Here is a 22,335-nt window from a genome sequence, read left to right as displayed (position 1 = left end):
CACATAGGTTCTGAGAACAGTCTGGCCCGGGTCTGCATGGCTAGGCAGGCTTCCCATGGCACCTGTGCTATCTTGTCACCCTCAACAGGGAAGTCTGAATCTTGGCCCGTCTTGGGCTGTCCTCTGGGGTTTCATTCTTGAGACTGCTTCCTGCAAAAAATCAGTCTATCCACTGGGAGCCTCAAGGGGCCCCATCAGGAGTGTGGTGGCAGGTCAGGTGAGCTGGTGCATTTTTATTGATCTCTTCTGGAAACAAGTGGAAAGTGCTAGGTTCTGGGCCACTGAGGCATAAAGTAGGGGAGTAATTTACCCAGAGTCACACTGTGGTGGCCCCAGAGCTTCAGCCCAGCTTTGTCTTACTGCAAGGCCAGGCTGTCCTCTACACAGGTCTGGTCTGGATGCGCACACTTATTAGGTAACCTCAGAAGGGAGGGGGGTACCAGCCTTTGGTCCTGCCCTGTAGCTCTGGACAGGGAGCCACCTTGCCAGGGAACGAGGTGGTCCTGGCAGGCAGCAAAGCATGCACCCAGCTAGGAATCAGACACCTGGGCTGTGGTCTTGGCACAGCTGCCTGCTGTGTGGCTTTGGGCAAGTTGCTTCACCTCTGGCAGCAGAGTCCACCTACCTACAAAACAGGGGTTGGACCAGATCAAGTCTCAGTATATTTTTTTCTTTAAACATGGTAAGTATTTTAGTCTCTGTTTAAGCCTTTCACCTCTGCTATTGTAGCACAAAAGCAGCCACTGACAATGATTAAACAAATCGTGAGTGTGGCTGTGTTGCACTAAAACTTTATTTACAAAATCAGGTGACAGGCCAGGTCTTCTTCAGAGTGATATATTCCCAGCCCCCGAACCAGAGGATCCACGTGTTGGTCCAGGCATTGCTACCCTGGGATTCTGCAGCTAGGGTTGGCCCATGGTGGGCAGGAGCTAGACCCGAGCTATGCCGCAATCACTGATCTGCTTTGATGCTGGTCAAGAAATTAGTATCTGTCGATTTTTAGCGTGGTTGCTCCCCTGAGGGAGCCAGAGGGAAATTTCAATCTTCAGTAACCACTTCTGTTTTTCTCTTTGTAGAATGTCGAGATGTATAAACTATCTTCACAGCAATTCCATGAGGCAGCTTCGAAAATGGAGGGCACGATAAAGTAAGAATTTGCTTATTACTTTTTGTAAACTTAGCCTGTATTTGTAAGAATCACCACACATGATTTGAAACCTGCCATCACCTGCCTAATTTCTAATTTCTCTAATAACACAGACAACCATCTGTTCCTCGGTCTCTCACCTGGATATGAGGCAGCCATTGGTCACCTGTAATTGGCCAAATAAGTACTCAGCTCTTCCCTGGCTCCCTGGTGGTGGGAAGGGGGCTGTGGTAGACTGGTAGACTTGTTTCAGGCCTGATGTTCTGCAGGCTGGGCCACAGACTGGCTGTCAGGCTCCCCAGGGAGTCAAGAAAGGGGAGCTGCTGCCCTGCTGTGCCCCGCCCCAATTTGTGGAGGTGGTTTTCAGAGCAGCCTATTCCTGAGGGCAGCTCTGTGTGCCAGGCCCTGAGCCGTGTACCTCTCACATGTTGACATGCCTAGGGCAGCCCCCATTTTACTCCCAGCAAGACTGGGGCTCAGGGACACTGGTGGCTGGCTGAGGTCACATAGTGCTGAGTGCCAGCATCCAGTCCCCTGTCTGTCCTGTTCCTGTGCTATGAGGGAGGCCTCAGAGCCAGAACATTAAGGAATGGCAGGTGCTTGCAGTATGTTCATTATGCGTGCACATGTGCACATTATGCGTGCACTTCAGGGGTATGTCACAAGACGGTCTAAAGGGTGCCGTGGAAGGGAAAGCTGGGCCTTGTGCTCTGGGTCCTTTGTGTGAAGGTGGTCTCTGTGGACTGGGCCAATGCCCTATTCATCCCCCAAGGGTCTTCCCTTCCCTCCCGGGTGTAAATCGGGGTGTCTCCCCAAGCAAACCAGTCACAGTGCAGAATGGTGAGGACTTAGATGTGGCACGACAAGAAGGAATCATCAGAGGGAGGTTTGGGTGACAAGGAGGTGACAAAGTGCTTATAAATACAGCTGCTGATGCAGACCATGCAAGGAGCCAGAAAGGGCAGTGGGAACAGATGGACTAAGTACAAATCTGGGGTGCAACATGGGGTAGCTGAAGCTAGGGGTCTGTACTGCTGGAATGGACTACAGAGCAGCTTTGGGGGAAAGCATTTATCTTGAGATTTCAAGTCCTAGTGCAGTAACAGGAGACTCAGAGAAAGAACTTCCCATTAAGCAGATGGAGATGGAAAGATCTTGTATCTGCCGGTTGGGATCCCACAAGGGTTCTGGGTGTGATCAAATGCACTGAGCTGTATAGACCTCAAAGAATAGAATGTTCCAGCTTCCCTCGCAGGCAAGGGCCCAGCTGGTTCGTCCAGAGCTGTGAAACACTCAGACTCATACTTAGTGAAAGGAAGAGGGAGGTTGAGAAGCAGTCACAACCCAGATGCTGTGGGATGATAGCCACCCCAATAATGTGATCCCTGGAAACGGAAAAAAACCACAGTGTAGCCCCTCACCCAGGCCCTCCCGCTCGAGCTGCCAGTGGGCAGTGATGTCAAGTCCATAGCCCCTCTCTCTCTTTACCTGGATTGTGGAATAGCCTGCCCCGCAAGAAGAGACTCTGGGGAAAAGGCAGGCAGCTTTACTGTCAGTGACCCCTGCCATTTTGTTACCTGCCATGTAGCCCACCATCCTGAGGATAGAGACTGCTGGCCTCCTGGTCCCCTGCATTAGTGCATTTGACTTTGGGGTCACATCCTTTCTCATCCTCATGTCTTTTGAAGGCAAAGGGGAGATGGCATATGAGTGTCTTCTTCATCTGAGTGAAGCGAAAGGTTTTTTCAAAGGTTTATAACATACCTTGATAATTACTACTATATGCTAAGCATATGACTAAACGAAGATGCTCTGCAAGGCACTTAGACTGTATCCTCTCCTTTCCTACCACTGGCATTTCACAGATGAAGAACTGAGGCTGGAGTGGTGGGATGCCCCTCACCTGGCCCAACTACGCCTCAGGCTGGGGACAAGCTTCACTTAAATGCTTCAGAGCCACGGCTCTTCTCCACGTGTCTCTGCATCGTCGCTGTCCCTCAAGGGCCCCTCCGAGTGTGAGATGGGCGTCGGGATGGCGCTGAGCCTGCCTAGGCTCTAGAGTTTGGTAGACCTGGAATCCAGCCTGGCCCTGCCTCTCACTGGCCAGTCCTGCGACCTTGGGCAGGTCATTTCACCTCTCTGATTTCCTCACGCGCAAAACAGAGCTGATACCCCTCTAAATGCTTTGAGTGAGATAACACACGGAAAGTAGACCTCACATGTCAACAGTTGGTGGTAGTGTTGTGATCATTATTAATAATAGCAGTCATTTGAATCACTCTTATAACACCCAGCTTGGCATAGTGTGACACAGATTTAATAAATAAATTGAGTTTACCAACAACAACAACAAAAATTGCCTTTCCCCAAACAGAGTAAACAGGAAGCAGTGCAGAGTTAGAAATTATTTTACTTAAACACTGGGGATGGAGAGCAGAATCCTTGACTGGGAGATTTCTTGGATTAACAAATTATTGTAAATTGTATTGTAAATGCTAACTGCTGACAGCAATAATAGTTCTCTTCCAAGACAGTGAACATCTTTTAACAACTTTGAGTAAACTGGATGTTTACTTAGGTGGCTAACTAGATGTCCATGTATTCATTTGTTCATTTAACATACATGTATAAAGTACCTACTGTTTGCCAGGCACCATGCTAGGTGCTGGTGTTAGAATGATAAATAAGACAGCTCTGGTTCCTGTCAGCAAGGAGCTTGTCATTTGGAGAATGACAAACAATATTTTTAAATTAATTGCATCAGAAGCAATTGCCCAAACAATGATTGATTACAGTAATGAGCCATGAAAAAAAGTGTCTGAATTAAAAGGCACATGTCTGAGGACCCTAATGCAGACTTAGGTGGTTGAGAAGGCTTTTCCAAGGAAGTGACATTTAAACGGATTCCTGCAGGATGAGGAGCCTTTGGTCAGAGGAAGAAAGGGGAAAGAGCACTTCAAACAGAAGTTTCCACATGTGCAAAGGCCTGGGGGCAGGAAGTGATTTAACATATTCAGGGAATTGAAAGGCCTGTGTGACTGGAGAGGAATGAGAAGAGAGACAAGGGTAAAGGATGAGAGATCAGGACTAAGAAGTCAGCAGAAGCCAACCACACAGAACTTTGTAACCCCTGTTAGAGATTTCACTCCTATCCTAAAATCAGTAAAATACCATTTCAACTTTCTTTCTTTCCTAATGTATGCACTTAAGGTATTGAATTCTCTATAAACGCAGCCTTAGCTACACCTTAACATTTTGACGTATTGTGTTTTCATTATTAATTGAGTTCAAAATTTTTCTAATTTTTATTCTGATTTTTTTCATGGGTTATTTATATAGTTATATAAGATCAAGAGTCACACACTTTACTGAGCAAGCCTGCCCCTCTAGTTACTTTTTGAATTACTGATTTTCAGTTTAATTCTGTGGATGAAGGATATACTCTAAATCCTCTAAATTTTGAGACCTTGCTTTATAGCCTGTATGTGATCTGTTTTTGCTAAGCCTTCTGTATACTTGAAAAGAATATGTGTTCGGCCAGTGTGTGTAGTGTTCTGTGTTTGTCAGTTAGGTTCATTCGGTCAGTCAGGTTCAGATTTTCTGTATCATTACTGATATACGGATTTACGGTTTCTTTCTGAGATCATTTTCCTTCTAACTGTAGAACTTCCATAGTATTTCTTTTAGTGGGGCTTTGCTGATTATAAATTCTCTATTTTAATTGTCTGGAAATCTAGTTCATCTTCAGTTTTAAAGAATGTAGCAGTCCTCTCTTTGAGCTCCTTGAAGGTATCTTTATATTCTGATTTGATATCTGTTTTTCCCTGAAGTCAGCTCTTAATATTATTATTTCTCCTTTTTTGGTAATTACCTTTTTTTCCCTCTGTCTGATGTTTAGCTTTTCTTTGTCTTTGGTTTTCCTAACAATATGACCGTCATATGGCTAGGAGTCCATTTTCTTTGTTTTTTCCTGTTGGGGTACATGTGTTGGGGTTTGATGTCCTCTTGTTTTAGAAATTTCTCAGCCATTATCTCTTCAAATAAAATTCTGCCCTATTTTGTCTTTCCTCCTTTCTGGCATTTCAGTTATATGTATTACTGTGTCTCATTTGTCTCTGTGCTTCATTTTCTGTTTTTCGTCACTTCTTTAAAAATCTTCATCCTGTCCTGCAATTTCTCTATTGACCTTTCACTTCACTAATCCTTTTAATGTTTCAAGTCTCTCTTAAACCTATTTATTGAATTATAAATTTCAATTACTGCATTTTTGTCAATTCTGGAAGTTCCAGTAGTTTGTTTGATTCCCAGTCTCTGCTGAAATCCTGGTTTTGCCATCTGTTTTCTGGAACCTATTAGTTATTTTGAGGTCATCTGAGGGTCTATTTCTGTTGCCTTTTTTTTTTTAAATTTCTTTTCAGTGTAACAGAATTCATTGTTTATGCACCGCACCCAGTGCTCCATGCAATCCGTGCCCTCCATAATACCCACCACCTGGCTCCCCCAACCTCCCACCCCGTGCCCCTTCAAAACCCTCAGATTGTTTTTCAGAGTCCATAGTCTCTCATGGTTCATCTCCCCTTCCAGTTTCCCTCAACTCCCTTCTCCTCTCCATCTCCCTATGTCCTCCATGTTATTTGTTATGCTTCACAAATAAGTGAAACCATTTGATAGTTGACTCTCTCTTGACTTACTGACTTATAATTGACTTATTTCACTCAGCATTATCTCTTCCGGTCCCATCCATGTTGCTACAAAAGTTGGGTATTCATCCTTTCTGATGGAGGCATAATACTCCACAGTGTATATGGACCACATCTTCCTTATCCATTCTTCCGTTGAAGGGCATCTTGGTTCTTTCCACAGTTTGGCAACCGTGGCCGTTGCTGCTATAAACATTGGGGTACAGATGGCCCTTCTTTTCACTACATCTGTATCTTCGGGGTAGATACCCAGGAGTGCAATTGCAGGGTCATAGGAAGCTCTATTTTTAATTTCTTAAGAAATCTCTACACTGTTCTCTAAAGTGGCTGCACCAACTTGCATTCCCACCAACAGTGTAGGACGGTTCCCCTTTCTCCACATCCTCTCCAGCACACCTTGTTTCCTGTATTGCTAATTTTGGCCATTCTAACTAGTGTAAGGTGGTATCTCAATGTTATGCCTGGTAATTCTTGACTGAATGCCAAGCATTGTGTAGAGACTATACAGAGGCTCTGGAATGTATCTTCTCCCCCAGAGTGCTCGACCCTATTCTCTAGTGGCCACCTGAGGGACTGAGCTGACTGAACGCTTGCTGCAGGTGTGGTAAAGCTCAGGCTTCTTCTGATTTACCCTTCTTTCTAGGGCATGGCTTTCCAAGGCTCCAGGACACCTCCTTTCTTGGTGAGCTCTGAACACCTATGTTTGCTTCCTCAATTCGATGAGACTTCTGAAAATTCCACTTTGCCTTTCAGTGGCTTTTACTTGGCTCCTTAACCTCTTGTCTTAAATAGCTCAAGAATGTGACAAATGCCTTAAAAGAGGAAAATCACTGAGTGTTGGCTCACTGTATTTTAGCTCCTTTCTCTCCAGAATCCTGTCCCTCAAGACCTAGCTGCTCTGGCAGCCTTGAGCTCCAAAGGAGGTAGTTTCTCTCCATACTCCTGTGAGATTTCCAGAAGCTCTGAGCTTCTCCACCCTTTAGCTTAAGCTGTTTTCCCAACTCTCAGCCTCCGTTCCTGCATTGAGAATTGCCAAAAAATTCAGTGGGGACAAGTGGCTCCAGGAATGAATACTTAACCTCTGTACAGGTCCCTTCCCTTCAAAATCTTGGCCCTCAAGACCTATTTTGTCTTGGTCCTCAGATGCCCTAAAACAGACTTCTTAAATGTCAACTTTTAAAATTTCTTTCTCAGCGGTGAGTATAGTTTTTCCCCAAGCTGCTCTACTATAACTGGGAGCAGAAGTCTCAACTTAGCTTTTGAGGAATAATTAGTTTGCCAAGCAGAAAATGGCCATGCCAGGTAAAGGAAAGAGAGTAAGAACTAAAGCAAAGCCCATCAAACACTGGTTAGCAACATCAGATACTGATGGCATGGATGGCCCTCCCGACTTTTCCTGAGCTTGCTGAGCTTTCCTGAGGCCTGCTAAGCCCGCCATATATGCAGGGCCTCAGAAGATACCCATCAGAGGGTCAATGGAGAACTCAAAACTAAAGGGAAATGTTGTTGGTGAGGCCACTATTCACAGTGTGGATACTCTTGTTTTGGGAGAATTCCGTCATTGGAGTAGAAGTGGGTCTCCACAGTATGTATGCATGCACAGACATACGCACGCGCGTTCGCCCCTCTACCTCACAACAGCACAGCAGGCAGGATTGTTCAGGTTTTCTGAAGGAAGAGATTAAGACCCCAGGGAACATCCTGCATTTATTGTGTCACATCTATTTTTTATGACAACCTTCAGTCCTCTTCCCGTGGGATTCATTCAGAGCCTGTCTCGACTTCTCCCTGTCAGGAAACTTGTACAGTCCTCCCTGGCCCCACAGAGAGCCGCCCCTCAAAGAGATTAGAACAATTGAGTTGAAGGAAGAAGATTATTAACTGTTTCCTGAAACTGAGTCATTGTGCTGCAAGGACTTTGATCCAGAGAGGTCTGATTAATGTGGACACAGTGACTTGGAACTTGCTGGGGCTGAGCTTCCATGGTAGCTCCTGCCCTCACCTGGAAGCCAGGGTTTATTGAATAACCTGTGGGGGAGGGGCTGGGCTCACCTGAGAGTATATTCTCAGGTGCTCTATTAATTAAGCTACAGACAGATTGATTACATATTAAGACAATGGTCATTTTATTTGAACCCCAAATAAAATAGTATTCTGTCTTAATTGATCCAAATAATGTTCAAATTAGTCTGACTTCAAAAGCTGTTTCTCATTCTCAGTTTTCCTTATCTTATATAACTTTGTAAAAGGAGCAGGAAATTTACCAAAATATGTGGCTTAAACTAGTGTCCATGGCTCTTTGAGAGGTTACAAATCAAAACCCATTTAATAATCCATTTAACAAATCAAAATGCAGTTAATACATTTCTTTAAAAACCCACATGCATCTGTTTTGCTAGGCACTTATGTGGCTCCCAGGGACTCCTCTTCACAGGGAGCCCTGGTGGCAGATGCCTTGCAGGTCTGGAAACAAAGTCCCCTTACCTCTCAGGCTCAGCTCACTAGTCCGTAAAGCAGGGGAAATGATGATGCCTGTGTGTCAATGAAATGTGGTAATCCACAGAGTACTCAGGGACACACAGCCAGCTGGTGGCAGAGTGAGATTTGAACCCAGGTCTATTTGAATCTGGCTCTTTTCTACTCTACCAAGATACTGTCCTCTAAGGAATCTGGAAGACAAGGGGAGTAGCTGCTTGCTGACTAGCTGACTCAGACATGCCCCCACCTCATGCTGGTGCTGTAAGTTTTAGTGTGCGTGCGCGTGTGCGTGTGTGCGTCTCCTGCCCAGGGCTCTTCACAACACGGACAGAGTTCTGCCTCTCTTATAGCAATAGAGAGATACACGGAGAGAGAATTCATCAATAGAGGGAGTGTTTGTGTGGCGTGTGGGAATGGAAAGTCCAAACAAAAGATCTGGGGTGGTAGTACTCCCTCAGGCCAGAGCCCTGGGCTGGTTCTGGAAGTGAGTTTGGGCCACCTTTGAAGAGCCTCAGTGGTTTCACTGGAGAGAGGAAGTAGTTGGCTTTTTGCCCACACCCCATCGTGTGCCCCCAGCAGACATCATCAGAGGATCCCAGCAATCTCCCCCTGAACCTGGACGGCCTCTCATCAAGGTTGGCATTCAGGGTGAAATTTGTTTGCCACCCTGGATCAGACAGCTTCTAAAGACCAAGTTTTCCAGTCTGAGATTCTGCTCAGTTCCTGATTTCAGAATGCAGAATATACTGAGTTACCATTGTAGATCCTATTTTCTGTCTAGAATGCCCCCTCTTTTTTCCTCGCAGAGTATCATCACTTTTTGAAATCCAACTTAAGCATCTTTTCTGTTTACTGTTTGCCTTCCCCAGAGGTCAATCCTGTATGTTCTTTTTCTCTGCATCCACACTGTCCAGCCCAGGACTTGGCTGTGATAGATGCCCACCAAACATGTGTTGGGTGGGTAGATGAGCTGAGTCGCACTGTGTAGACTCCAGGGGTGGGATTTAAAAACAAATTTTTGACTGTCTAAGCATCTTCTCCATAGAGGCTCTGCCATGCCCAGCAGGGTACCAGGTCTACTGGTGGGGTGATGGGGGAAGTGTAGGGTGGCCTAGAGCAGGACTTTGAGATCAGACAAGTGAGTGCATTCCCAGCCATGCTGCCTAATGTGTGGCCTGCATCAGATGACAGAACTGCTTGGAGACACTTGCCCCCTTCTTCTGAAGGTTGTTCCAAGGGCATCATGAGGCAATGTGTTTAGCACATAGTTAACACTCAGTAAACAGTAGGTATTACTTATACAGAAACTCACATTTTAATGAGAGAGAGATTGAAGTGCACTAGCTGAGAGGGTGCAGTCCTCAGTACATAAAACAAGGTAACAACTGTCTGGACCTGGAGCCACAAAAGAAGGGGAGACACAGGGACCCCCCTGCGCCCCAGCTCTCCTTTTGGAGACATGCCCTGCAGAGACCCTCACATGTGTGCACAACCAGCCACAGGCAAGGAAGCGTGGAGCCCCATTTCCAAGAGTGACAGATTCGGAGGCAGCCTCACTGCCTGTGAATAGGGCAGTGGATAAGTGTAATCTGCCTGACTCTGAATAGCAAACAGCAGTTAAAAATGATGGGGTGCGGAGAAGGCATCTGGAGGGGCGTCTGGGTGGCTCAGTCGGTTGAGTGTCTGTCTTCAGCTCGGTGAGATCCTGGGATCCTGGGAAGGGGCCCCGCATTGGGCTCCCTGCTTAGCGGAGGGCCTGCTGCTTCTCCCTCTCCCTCTGCCTGCAGCTCCTCCTACTTTAAAAAAAAAGGGGGGGGGAGAAAAAATGATCTGGAACCATGTGCCCTAGCACAGGAGGAGGCTTGGGAGATGTTGGGTGAAAAAGCAGGTTGTGGTTTACTCTATGTGTGAGTACTGGACACACATACAGTCTCTCTGTTCTGTAGGTATGTGCGGTTTGTGTGGATATAGAGAAGAAAGTCTGGAAGGGTACACTCCAAACAGAAAACCGTGATTGCCCCTGGGCAGTTCAAGGGCATTCAGAATTATAAAAAGAGTCAGAGGGGACTGTAACTTATCTGCTATTTTTTAATTTTGTGAAAAATGTACTTGTGTGCAGCTTGTATAATTAAAAATTAATAAGAATACAGAGACATTCAAGCGGAGAAAGACAACTATCGTATGATCTCCCTGATATGAGGAAGTGGTGATGCAACATGGGGGCTTAAGTGGGTAGGAGAAGAATAAATGAAACAAGATGGGATTGGTAGGGAGACAAATCATAAGTGACTCTTAATCTCACAAAACAAACTGAGGGTTGCTGGGGGGAGGGGGGTTGAGAGAAGGGGGGTGGGGTTATGGACATTGGAGGGATGTGCTTTGGTGAGTGCTGTGGGGTGTGTGGACCTGGTGATTCACGGACCTGTACCCCTGGGGATAAAAATACATGTTTATAAAAAATAAAAAAATTTAAAAAAAATAAATAAAGAATACAGAGACATTGCAAGAGAAGAATCGATGATGATTTGGGCCAAGGGAGAGGGAGGTTCCCAGTACAGTTGGGAACCAGATCCCGAGCTGACCCTGGAACTGTGTTCCTGGTTGCACATTTGTGCACATGCACACACATGTATGTGTGTACAGGTACATGTGTGACTGTGTGGGAGGGCATGTCAGTGTGAATGCATCTGTACATGTGTGTGAGTACATGCACATGTGTGTCAGTATGTTGTTTTCTGATCAGCGCTTGACCTCTAACTCGCCTCGTGCCCTTTCTTTGAACTTCTCCATCAAAGACATAGACTGTTGGACTAATCTGTGGTTTTAAATGTCCTTTGGCTGTGGCTCCTGTTCAGAAGAAATCTGATGTGACATGTGAACATGTGAAGTGCCCATGAGCTGCCGTTCTGGGTGAAGTCAGAATGGACATTGAGTTTCTGGGCTCAGAAGCCCAGCTCCTGGAAGGCCAGGGGTCCAAGGGAGAGTGGGCTTCTCTCTGGGCTCCCCATCCCTACCTTTATGAGGGCCCAGCCCACTGCCCTGGGATCCTGCAGGAGCTGCTGGCTGGGTTTGGGCTGTCATGCCCTCTCACGCATTAGCAGGGAGATGACAGAAAATGAACCTCGAGGCAGGCAGCATGGCTTTTTGCTGGCAGGTGTAACCAAAGGTTCCATCCAGAACAAAGTCGAAATGTTACTGAGCAAAGGAAACCTAGAAATTAGCCAGTGGTTTTCTGTTGTGCATTCGCTATGTCACATAAGCCATCAAGCACTGGACATTGGCATTTCCTGCTGTGCCGCTCAGGCTTGCCACAGAGAGGCTAGGGAGGCCCCAGGTGGTGGGGGTGGGTGGTGGCGAACTGCAGTAGTGAAAGGGCCAAGGAGCTGAAAGGCAGGGAGGGAGAAGCCTAGCCAGAGGATACACCTGTATTCCTCTTAGGAGACTGACTGGTACAGGCCTAGAGCCTTGAACTACAGATTGAAAATTTAAGTTAGAGCTAGGGAAGGACTTTCTGACTTGCAATAAGTGATCATAACATAATAACCAAGGGAAGGAAGCTGTACAGCCTTTATCTTCCTCTGGAGATGTTTAAGGAAAAGCAAGTATTGCTCTATACCCGGAATGTGGTATATGCCAGCCCTCTTTCCCATCTGATCACAAACAACAGAAGGGCCACTTCCTCTGCGTCAGCATTCTGTCGGCCTCCTCTGGCTGGCAGGCAGCCGGCCACCGGGTTTCTCCCAGGGAGAGTTTCCTAGTAGTTTGCGCTTCACCCCTGCTTAGGGCAGGGATACTCTCCCCACTTCTCATGACTCATTCTGTAGCCCCTGCTCTGGTTCTGTGGGCTACCATCCACAGAAGGGAGTAAGGAGGGGCCTTGTTGTATTTGCCTGCCACTTCCTGGTTAGGAAAATTTTGATAATCACTTCTCTGTAAAGAGAGGATTAGGTGATGGAGATCTGGAGCCTCCACTGAGGCTGGTAGACACAGCGTGTACATGATAGACGTGGTCTTCACCTCCGCCGAGAACACAGACGCCACCCTGCCTGCCCACCTCCCCCGACAGCACCCACTCCCTCTGCACCTGTCTCCAACATGTCCCCCTGCCCAGCCCAAGTCAGCTAGCTGTGTCTCTGAGGTGCCTCACAGAACCTAGGGACACTCCCGGGGGTGCAGCTTAGAGCACTGTTTGACCCTTCTGTGTTCAAGCATCACATTCTACTAGATGGTAGGCTTCTTGCAGAGAGGAACCTTGTTTTACTCCTCTTTGTGTCCCATGGGTCCAGTCCTTACGCCCTCACTCTATATTTAGTGAGTGGAAACCCACTGTAACATATGGTCACTGCTCCAGCTGCCCATGGAAAATCAGTCTGGGCTCCAAGGAGATGGAGCAGTGAATCCTGCCCGAGCTCAGTGGGGCCACACAGATGAAGTCATGTTCATGCTGAGTCCAGGCAGGCTCTGCCGTCGAGGGTCAGTGTAAGCAGACTGGGAGTGAGTCCTTTCTTTGTGGGCTGTTAGAAGAAGTTAGGGCACTGCTGTTGGGGGAGAAGCAGGTACTGAGGGGGTAGGGATGAAGCTCAAATGTGGCTCGAAGGACGGGCTGGTCCGGATGTAAAGGGCCTTCGTGCATACGGAAGAATTTGGAATTCACCCTACAGGCAGTGGCAAGCCATAAAAAAGCTTTTAAGCAGGGAATTGATATGATTGAATTTGTGTTTTAGAAAGATAACTGGCAGCTTCTGGGAGATGAAACGGTAATGGTGTTGAGGTGGGAGGCAGGAAGCCTGCTTAGGAAGCTGCCACAGGACTACTAGCTGGGATGACTCACCCATTCAGCAGACACGTGCTTAGGGGCCCAGGCAGGGCATAGCCCAGGCAGGGCGCGGTCGTGGGCCTGGCAGAGAGGGTTCCCTCATCAGGGCAGCGAGATGGACAAACAGTTAGCAGGGGAATAAGATGATGCTACAAAGGTCTGTGAGGAAGATTAAAGGAGATAATGGGATAGAGGGGGCTAGGGCTTCTGGCGGAGGATCAGGGATGGACTGTCCAACACTGGAGCAGCACCAAGCCACGAGACGGGGTTGTGCACATACCAGGTGTAGGCATGGCTGATTTCTGGGCGACTCTGTGTGCCAGTGGGAATGGATGAGGAACAGAGAGGCAGGGAGGCTCCTGACCATGGCTGGACAGGAGCACAAGCGTGAGCACCTAGAGGGTTTGGGTACTATCCCCAGGGCTGTAGGCAGGTGAGGGGGTTCCCCAGCTGCCCCAGCACAAGAGCAAGGAGGGCCAGGGGAGCCTGTCTGACGACCATGGGTGTGGTAGGCTCAATGATGGTCCTGTTGCCTTTGAAGGTCCTAGAGCCTATTCCCTGGGTCGACCACACTTGGTGGGCTCTGAGTGGTAGCCATGGTTCCAGGGCAGGGGCAGCCTCCAGGGGCAGCTGGCCTCTGCCCTGAACTTTCTTAGTGCTCAGAGATCCATGACTCAGGAAACTGGACTTTGAGACGACAGTGTGTTAATCCCCGCCCCTCGACAGAGACAAAAATGGCATTTCATTCCCAGCTCTATTAGCAGACTCGCCTGGGGACTAAAGCCTGTGTCCCCAAAGGCCCGGCTGGGGCTCTTTTCCTTTGTGCCACTTTTGTTTTCTTTTGAGTGTTACATTTAGATTAGCTTCTGGGGATTAAATGTTATTACAGTAGAGGAATCATTTTGGGGGTTTTCTTTTTCTCTCTCTCTCTCTCTTTTTTTTTTTAAGTCAGTAAAGAAGTTAGGGCTTAGCATTCTTGTCATTAGATTTATTTTTCCTGGTCCTGTTGCCTGCCCTGTTTCTGTTCTTAAGAGAAAGCTTTCGCTGGGTTTCATTGTCGTTTTTGCCTGGAAGGGAGCAGCTTTGTTGCAAGCAGGGCCTTTCCATCGAACTTGAGGGTGGATCTTGGTGCTACAGCACCACCTTGCCCTGGACCCACTCTGGGCATGTAGTGCTTGGGAGTGCACACTCATGCCTCCCAAGAAGGGCGCCCTGGCAGAAGGTCAGGAAATTGTCAGGTGGTAAAATGTGGCAGAACTAAAGAATCCCCCCTGAGGTCTGATCACTGTCAACCACACCGCCCCTCCTTCCACAAGCGACAAGGGCTCTGGGCTCCACTGACTGCACCAGAGGCTGCCAGCAGGACCCACCGTGGCAGAGGCTGGCAGAGGCTGGATACTGTCTCCTGGTATCTGGTTCTTCAAGGACCAGGGTGGATGTTCCAGAAAGATTTGTTTCCCCTGCAGCACTCTGTAAAACATCCTCATTTTATCAGACTGTAGAGTTCCGTGGAGGCCACTATCTCAGGTGGTTAGATTTCAAGATCCTGACCATCTCTTGGCCCTAGGAAGGGAGTACCTGGCAGGGATGATGCAGGCTCTGAATGGCTGAGGGCTCTGCCCACCACCAGCAGAGTTCCCTGTCTCTCTGTGCATACCAATAGGAGGGCCTACCCTAAAGGTTCACCTCAGAGAAATGGTGTATGTACATGGTATGCTGGCCTTGGCTCATGCTCATCCCCAGGCTGGAGTGGACCCTGAGAGGCCCAGTTTGATCTGTGGCCATTGGTTGCTGGTTTTATGGTATAAGACAGGACTTTTGTTTCTGGAACAGTCAAATCCAAGGGAGTTGAGAACCACGATTCTGAGCCTTCTCTGTAACATCCAGTCTCTCTGGGAGTTGAAGGTATCCACACCGGGCCACGATTTCTAGGAACTCTCTAAGTGTTCCAAAATCATCACTCCCACTGTCACTGTTCCTACCCCACCAACACCCCCCCCCCACACACACACACAAATAAGATGAAGTTCTGAGTCACTCTGCCTGGTGGCATCCCCATAGGGCCCCTCAGAGGGGGTCATCTAATCCAATCCCAGATACAGGTGGATCCTTCCCAGGGTGCTTGCCCCCAGAAGTTCTACTGCCTCTGCGAAAATGAGCTCAGTTGCCAGAGCCCATCTTTACTAAGCTCCCGTTTCATCTCATGGCCCTATGAGAGAAGTGCTCTTTCATGGAGCTCGGGGCTATGTCTTGGGAGCTTTCTAGCTCTGTCCTTGGGACTTTGTAGAGCTCAGTGAAGGTGCCTCTGCATGCCAGCCCTACAGATACCAAAGGGAACTTTTACATCCCTTTGTAAAACATTATAGCTTTATCCTTCCAGCACTAATGCCCGGTTCCCGAAACCACCCAACAAGACACACACCTGGCTTCCAGTCTCTGTCTCCACTCCCTGTGCTGCCTGTTAGCAGCAGGTTCTGCGAGCCAGAGCAGGCTGACCAGCTCGAATGCAGCACAGCCATCACTTCCCCATCTGGAGTCTGGCCTCTGGCTGGAGCACACACTCAACTGGGCTGCGGCACCATATTAGCTTGATTGTCCCCCACCCTGTGAGCCAGACCTCACTGACCATCCACACAGAGCTTCAGACAAACTCCTCTCCATGCGTGGTTACTAAGTGCTCTGGACTTGGGTTCTGGACCTCATATTTATCCCCAATAAACTTCACTAGGGGTAGATTTAGTCCAGCCTATAGACTGATGATTTGGATATGTGGATACTGTTGGCTGACATATTCATCATCCCATCTAACTCTGCCTTCCATAAACTTGCCAGCCCTTCTGCTAAGTCATTGATGAAAATGATAAGTTGCACAAGGCTTAAGACAGAATGCCAGTAGAGACTGCCTTCGAAGGTGACCTTGCCCATGTGGGTCCAATGATTCAGCCAGTTCCTAACATATTCCTTGGGCATCCAGCCTGCATTATTCCTTCTTTCCCACCAGATGGGTCTGGGTAGAGGCTGGGACTGGTGGGCTACTGTGTAGCCCTGGGCTACCCACCAGGATCTCTCTTACAGGGAAGAGAAGAGTATGGAATGATGTGTTTGTGATTGCCTTGTCTGTTCCTACAAATCACCTCTCCGTTTCCTAAGTGCTCTGAAACCAGCTTCTTTACTGGGCCATCTCGAATCTTATCTGGGCTCACCTGTATTTTATGGCATGAATTCTTTTGAAACCCACGAAATGGAAGACTTTCCAGTATTGCAGTGTTCCTCATTCTCCAGGATTCTGTAAAGGTCAGCAATGGTAGCCTGGTGGTCCAGACCTCGAGTTCTCTTGGTGTTCTCAGGTGCAGGCATTGAGAGCAGCATGGCCCTCACCAGTCACCTTCCATCCCATGAAGGCCTTCTGTCCTTTTGAGCTAGGATCTGTCCTGTCTTCCAGGAGGTAGCTGGGAATAGGAGAAAAACAGGGACTTTGAAGCACAGAAATCAGAGTTAAATCCTGGTCCTGCCTCTCACTTGTTGAAGTTTGGCCAGTAGACCCTCTCTGAGGCACAGCCCTCACAGCCCTCTCCTTTGTAAATAGGGAACTGTCTAACACCCACAGGGCGGTTATAAGTGCTGAGGAAGCAAACCTCTGTCCGTCCCTGAGCCTCCCTTTTTGCCCTCTCTCACCCACGGCTTCATCTCCTTTGGAAGAAAAAAAAAAATCAACCCATAATGTACCTCTTCCCACCTGGTCCTGCCCCTCCCTGTGCTCTCTGCTGCTGCCTGGTTCATCTCCTCTGCCCAGCCTGGGCCACCCAGTCATCAGGAAGCCCTGAGGAGCAGGCTTCATCCTTGCTGTGTGGGGCGGGTCTCCATGGAGCAGGGAGGGCACAGGGAGACATAAGGATTTGCTTCCCACCATCTGTGCCCCAGCACCCAAGGCCCTGCTGGCCTCACCCCTGCTAGACTGGGGCTTCTATCTGCCTTTCCCATGGAAAGGCCCCCTGCCCCTCATGAAGTCACCCTGGGATTTCCCAGTTACTAGAAGCATCAATGCCCTTTTTGCTTAAACCAGTCCGATAGAGGTTCTGCACATGGAAGTGAGTGTTCTAAATGTGCCTTTCCTTTCCATCCTGGGCCCGTTCCCAGATCTTCAGACCCATTATTGATTTGGCTCTGTTTTTCAGGACTGATTCCCCCCCACCCTGGCCCCCATCTCATTGTCAGACTCCCTCTGGCCTTGGTTAGTTAGGCTGGTATACAAACATCTACTTGTTATTTGGATCCTTTTAGAATGACTGGTCACAGGGATGCATGCACCTCACTGAGTGGCCCTTGCGACCAGCTCGGGGCTCAAGGCAGCTTGAGGAGTAGGTGAAACTTTAACCAGGAGCCCCCACAGTCTGTCCCCGAGAATATTTCAGGTAGATATGCCTAATGTGCTCCGCTCTTCTTGTGGTCCTAATACCGCTGCCTCCCACCCCCTTCCCGCCTCCAGAGCTGTCAGAGCTCCCATTCTCTGCAGTCTGCTCCAAGCTGATGACCAGAAGGAAGAGGATCTAGTCAATATCAGCTTTCAGGCCCCTGGGGTTTTCTGTACTTTGAAGGAAGGCCTGGATAGACACCACCACTACCACCACAGGAAGGATGGGACTCTACCCGTCTCATAGAGCTCTGTCACCTGCCTGGCACAGGGAGACATGCTTACCCTCTTCTTTTGTTGAGGAGACAGGACCATCCTGGCTAGCCTGCCCAAGGCTCTTATGTGAGGAAGTGGCAGGGCCAGGATTCAGGGCCCAGCCTTTCTGTCCACAGCCTGGGTGCATTGGTGTTGTCTTGCAGTGACCCAGAGCCCAGGACCACTGGGGTGCATGTTTATAGCACAACAGAGGCTCTGGCAAGATGTTCTGTGCCACTGTTGTCCCGAAGTGAGAGAGTTGCTTCAGGGCCTTCGCTGCACCCTTCTGTCCAGAGTGCCACTCAGTAGCCTCGATGGTCTCATGCCCTGTAGATCTGCCAGGGCTGATGTGCCAGAATCTGGGGGTGGGAGTGTCCATAGCCCACCTGCCTCAAAATCCATGGAATGCCCAGTCCAGGGCCTTGTCCCAAACTGGGAGCCATGGAATCTGCATTTAAACAAGCTCCCATGTGATGGTTATGAGCCCTGCAGTTTAGACCCGCTGCCAAAGTGAATGTACTGTAGCCAGCAAATTAATCACTTCCCCAGAAAAGCCCCCAGGGACCACCAGTAAATCCATCCCAGCTTCTAATTGTAGCAATGGCCCTAGAGAAGCAACAGCCCTTCTCCTGATGCCAGGACCCCTCCCCCCTGCCTGGACCCCTCTCCAGGAGAGCCTGTAGTGACCAGTGGCCCTGGGGGAGGGAGCACAGCAGGCCTGGCATGGGGCTCTTCAGTGGGGGTCACAGACCTTTGTGCTGCTATGCTGGAGCTGCAAGATGGCTCCTGTGGCCCATTGCCAGGTGACACCAGGTTGCCATAAATGGGCACACACGAGCCAGGTGTGGGGAGATAGGCAGAGCCCCTTTGGCCAAGATGGGCTGCCCATCTGGACACTAATTCAGCAGCCAACTTGTGGCAACCGTAGGCATGGGGCTCCTGCCCTCTGGGGGGCCTGGGTCCCCCTGTTTAAAGAGTCACCTTTCACCACCTCTGAAAGGCGTATCTGGGTGGGATGGGGTTAGCATCTGGATGACTGCTGAGTGAGCCGGATTTCAGGCCAGGGCACAGTCGGGAGACCGGATTCATATCTGTCCTGTCTGGCTGGTATACCCATGACCCTGAGCAGTTGCCTTCGGGGCCTCAGTTTCTTACTATAGCAGGGCCTAGGGGGACCCGCAATCTCTAAGGGCTTCTCCAGAATTTAGGCCCTGCCGCCCAGCAAGGTACAGCCTCTTTTTGTATTCCTGCTGTAGGGACTGTGACTTCTTGGCCTCTCCTGTCATCTTTGTTGGGGTGCACCCTGTGCCCAGCAGGACCAACGCAAAGAGGTTCAGGAAGCTTTGGGTGGCAGATTAAATTTTCTTCTGGTGGCGAGAACAATTAAGAAGAGTTCATTCTTCCAGGTCCCACCTTTGCAAGCCAAAAAATCCCTAAATTCTAGACACTGGTTTAGTGTTACCCACAAGAAGAACAATAATAATATTTATCCACAATTTTTTAAAAGCTTTTTAAAAGTAGTATGAATCAATAAAATCATCTTTAGAAAGCTTGGCTGTTTTTATTGATCTCTAACATGTAAGGCAAGTAAAACTAATTGTAGCATCCAAATACTCCCTCTTCCTACACATTTGTTCACATACATGCTTAACACACTCATACAGTCACACATACACACTAATGCACACCATACACACTGACACTCATGCTCACACACTCACATGCCAATACACTCTCATACACTCACTCTTGCTGCAATATATGTTAACACATACCCATGCATACATGCACATACATGCTAACATACTTATGAATATACATAGATATGCATAAACATAGCACACATGTCCTCACATACTCATGTGGTCACTCACATACATGCATGTATGTACACACATACATGTGAACATGCTCACACACTAACATACACTCTCACCCATATACAATCACCTGCTTGTTCACATCCATGGTAACACACTCACCCACACTCACACACTCACATGGACCCACAGCAGATTTCTATATTCTGTGTCAGGATTCCAGAACTATTCTCCTGTCCATGGCATTAACTGTGACTGTTTCCCTAGGCTCAGAGTCTGAGAGAAATTGGATTGAGCCCACAGAAATCAGACCACTGGAATGCAAACATGGAAATGTGCCTGTGTCTGTACATACACATATTTATTTGCTGCTAAAGACGATCTATTAGGAGCCAAAGCAGGAAATTCCTACCAGCAAATTCCTTAAGGAGGGTATGCTCACTTTTTTGTTGTCAAAGATGACTCTGGCTTTCGAGATTCTTCCTGTGAATTTCACAGGGATAGATGAATAGCCTTCCAGACTTTTCCATGATGACAGTTGTCAGGAATGCCCGGGAGTTTTACTTAAGCTAACAAATGATTACCCTTCCCATTAGCTCTACAAACAGGCCCCTAATTAGTGAATTGGCTAATAACAGTCGCCTCTGGGGTCATTAGCCCTGACAGTGTTGGCACTGCTCCGTGCACAGTGTCACCGCCATAACGCGTGCTGTCAGGCTCTGCTGGGAGTCAGAGCTAGGGAGCCACTGTAATGTTGCCCTCCCCTTCTTTATTTTCTACTTTAATTCCTTGGGTCAAGGAAATTAGTTCCTACCTCAAAGAGGTAGGAATTCCTAAATGTGGATTAGAAACAGAGATTTTTTTAAATGAAAGGACTAAAGCAGTGGTCACATCAGTCCTAGATGAGAAAACTTTTTTTATGATCTGTAGCTCCAGGTTTCAGACACCCCTAGTCAAATTTGGGGGTCATTTTATAAAGCATGCATCTTGCTTTGTAGCTCTGGGATTCCTGTATGACTGCAGATCACCTGCTCTGCCTTGGGTTGTGCAGGACACTGAACCAGTCCTTCAGTAGTCCTTGATCCTGCATCCCGGTTTCTGGTAAGCAGGATGGCAGTGGTGACAGGAAATAGAGGAGCCAGTTATCTCAGGTGTGGCATCCCTTCCTCTGTGCCTCCCCTGGCTTTTGAGATCCTTCCCCCCCACCCCCCCGGCACAGCGAATAGTCATTAGGGCTACTTAGTGATCTTGAACTAGGAACACTTCCATGGCATACAGCCTCACCTGCCAGCCTCACAATGGTTAGTCCTCGAATCCGAGACCTGCACAATCACTAGTGCTCAAGTCCTAGGCTTATACCCTGATTAGTCTGTGGCTACAGGGCCCACACAGTGACCAGTCCTTAAGTCCTAGGCTCATACCCTGACTAGTTTGTGCGTCCAGAGTTCAGTGAACAGTGACTAGTTCATGAGTCCCTGGCTACATGATGACTAGTCCTCAAGTTCCTGACTCACAGGATGACTAGATTTTAAGTGCCAGGTTTGTAAGATGACTAGTTCTTAAGTTCTAGGTTTACTTGATGACTAGTCCTCAAGTCCTAGACTCACCCCATGACCTTAGGTCTTAATTAGGCTCACTCAATGACTAGTCTTTGCATCCCAGGCTCACCTGATCACTAGTCTTTGAGTCCCAGGTTCACTTGTTAACTGGGTCTTAAGTCCGAAGTTTACTCAGTGACTAGTCCTCAAATCCCAGGATTGTTGACTAGGTCTTAAGTCTTAGTCTCACTCTGACCAGTCCTCGAGTCCTAGGCTCACAGGATGACTACTCTCCAAGTCCCAGACTGCCGTTCTAGAGATGGAGACAGCGGCACACAGGTGAATCACGGAAGTGCAGCCTGGCCTGGTTGCCATGGTAGAGGAGTGTAGGGTGGTAACAGTTGTGACTAAAGGCTCTTTGCATTCAGGTTTTGTTACTGTACAGATTCTTGCTACATCAGCTCAAAACCATGTGCAGCTTAGTCTAAATGCCTATTTAAGCAAAGGCCAAAAGTCTGTTTGAAGATAGAAAGGGAAAAATAATACAAAGCTTGCAACTAGTCATGGATGTAAAATTTATGACACTTCCCATACGGGAAAAATGAGTAGCAAAGCTGCATTTATTTGTTCAAAAGTAGAAATGCATCTTGAGGAATTAAAGAAAATTACAAAAAGGTGATTATACAGCATAACAAATCTCTAACATGGATTAAACCGAATTGTTGAGGAGATAAAATGCCAGCCTCAACATGCGTTTCAGAAAAGGGAAGAACAATGCTGGGTTGGGTCGGGAGAGCTAGCTCCTGCTTTTGCTTGGTGCTGATGTGGCAGGAAGTTGCTGGTTCACAGCCCAGGAATTCACAGAAATGGAATGCCTTGGTCATTCCTGGACCGTTATTTCCATACTTGACTTGTGTAAGGAGGTTTACATAAGACACTTCCAAATCAAATAGCTGCTGGCACCTGAGAACCCAGCTAGGACTCTGTGGTCCCACAACCCTGGAGCAGCCTTTCCTGTCTCCTCTGGCACTGCCAGGGGAACAGTCAGGCAAAGCTGGATTTGGATCCTCCTCCTGTGACTCCCTAACCTTGGGTCCCAAGACAGTGGTTCACCTGCTCTTAATCTCAGTTTCCTCATCTGTATTCATGGGGCGGGGGGCGGGGGGT

The 22,335-nt window shown here is 48.1% G+C and overlaps 1 protein-coding gene across 6 annotated transcripts in view; it reads left to right on the top strand.

Moving 5' to 3' along the window:
- Positions 1-22,335, top strand: part of CHCHD6 (coiled-coil-helix-coiled-coil-helix domain containing 6) — a 245,383-nt gene that overhangs the window by 201,190 nt on the left and 21,858 nt on the right. For 4 of the 6 annotated variants that reach the window (XM_059387935.1, XM_059387933.1, XM_059387932.1 and 1 more), the window contains one exon: positions 1,080-1,150. The exons of the other annotated variants lie outside the window; for them this stretch is intronic. In XM_059387935.1, the coding sequence (XP_059243918.1) occupies positions 1,080-1,150 (71 nt within the window). The remainder of the gene's footprint in view (positions 1-1,079; positions 1,151-22,335) is intronic. 6 annotated transcript variants of the gene reach the window in all.

The sequence above is a fragment of the Mustela nigripes genome, chromosome 2, assembly GCF_022355385.1.
Source record: "Mustela nigripes isolate SB6536 chromosome 2, MUSNIG.SB6536, whole genome shotgun sequence".
Taxonomy (NCBI): domain Eukaryota; kingdom Metazoa; phylum Chordata; class Mammalia; order Carnivora; family Mustelidae; genus Mustela; species Mustela nigripes.
Note: the sequence above shows the minus strand (reverse complement) of the source record. Positions and strands in the feature narration are given on the sequence as shown.